This window comes from Corapipo altera, unplaced genomic scaffold, assembly GCF_003945725.1.
Source record: "Corapipo altera isolate COAL_440 unplaced genomic scaffold, ASM394572v1 131360, whole genome shotgun sequence".
NCBI classification, from domain to species: domain Eukaryota; kingdom Metazoa; phylum Chordata; class Aves; order Passeriformes; family Pipridae; genus Corapipo; species Corapipo altera.
In genome coordinates, this window is record NW_020889174.1 from 449 (window position 1) to 1,922 (window position 1,474).

A 1,474-nucleotide genomic window follows, 5' to 3' on the forward strand; every position below is an offset into this window, starting at 1 on the left:
CTCCCTGTGGTTCCCTGTGTCTCCCTGTGGCTCCCTGTACCTCCCCGTGCATCCCTGTACCTCCCTGTGTATCCCTGTGGCTCCTTGTGTATCCCTGTGGCTCCCTGTGCATCCCTGTGGCTCCCTGTGCATCCCTGTGGCTCCCTGTGCATCCCTGTGGCTCCCTGTGTCTCCCTGTACCTCCCCGTGCATCCCTGTGGCTCCCCGTGTATCCCCGTGTATCCCTGTGGCTCTCTGTGTCTCCCTGTGTCTCCCCGTGGCTCCCCGTGGCTCAGGGAGGGCTCCCACCTGCACTTGAGGGTGTAGATGTTCCCCACGAACTTGACGAGCGAGGTCTGGGGCGGGCGCGGCACCAGGGACGGCACCGGGCGCACCCTGGGCGGGGGCGGCCGCGGCTCCTCCAACTTCTGCTGGAATTCTGCTCCCTCCTCCTCCCCCCGGTGCAGGGCGGCGTCCAGGGGCCTGGCCTGCCTCCGCTCGAACTCTGGGATGTGGGAAAAATCGGGATTGGGGGGCGGGGGGTTGGATTTTCCCAGACCTCTGTGCCCGCTCCTGCAGGGATTCCCCCAGATCCTTGTTCCCTCTCCCGCAGGGATTCTCCCAGATCCCTGTTCCCTCTCCTGCAGGGATTCTCCCAGATCCCTGTTCCTTCTCCTGCAGGGATTCTCTCAGATCCCTGTTCCCTCTCCCACAGGGATTCTCCCAGATCCCTGTTACCTCTCCTGCAGGGATTTTCCCAGATCCCTGTTCCCTCTCCTACAGGGATTCTCCCAGATCCCTGTTCCCTCTCCCACAGGGATTCTCCCAGATCCCTGTTCCCTCTCCCACAGGGATTCTCCCAGATCCCTGTTCCCTCTCCTACAGGGATTCTCCCAGATCCCTGTTCCCTCTCCTTTCTCCAGGAATTCTCCCACACCCCAGTGCCCTCTCCTCCAGGAATTCTCCCACATCCCAGTGCCCTTCCTGGAGGAATCCTCCCACACCCCAGTGCCCTCTCCTGCAGGAATTCTCCCAGTGCCCTCTCCTCCAGGAATTCTCCCACATCCCAGTGCCCTCTCCTCCAGGAATTCTCTCAGTGCCCTCTCTTCCAGGAATTCTCCCACATCCCAGTGCCCTCTCTTCCAGGAATTCTCCCACATCCCAGTGCCCTCTTCTCCAGGAATTCTCTCAGTGCCCTCTCCTCCAGGAATTCTCCCACATCCCAGTGCCCTCTCCTCCAGGAATTCTCCCAGTGCCCTCTCCTGCAAGAATTCTCCCAGTGCCCTCTCCTCCAGGAATTCTCCCAGTGCCCTCTCCTGCAGGAATTCTCCCACATCCCAGTGCCCTTCCTGGAGGAATCCTCCCACACCCCAGTGCCCTCTCCTGCAGGAATTCTCCCACATCCCAGTGCCCTCTCCTCCAGGAATTCTCCCACATCCCAGTGCCCTCTCCTCCAGGAATTCTCCCAGTGCCCTCTCCTGCAGGAATTCTCCCA

At 61.1% G+C, this 1,474-nt stretch overlaps 1 protein-coding gene across 1 annotated transcript in view; it reads right to left on the reverse strand.

The window, feature by feature from the left end:
* Positions 1-1,474, reverse strand: part of LOC113942162 (protein LIAT1-like) — a gene marked incomplete at both ends in the record, with an annotated part of 2,312 nt that overhangs the window by 442 nt on the left and 396 nt on the right. Inside the window, one exon of the mRNA XM_027633303.1 lies at positions 61-484. Coding sequence (XP_027489104.1) covers positions 61-484 — 424 coding nt within the window. The remainder of the gene's footprint in view (positions 1-60; positions 485-1,474) is intronic.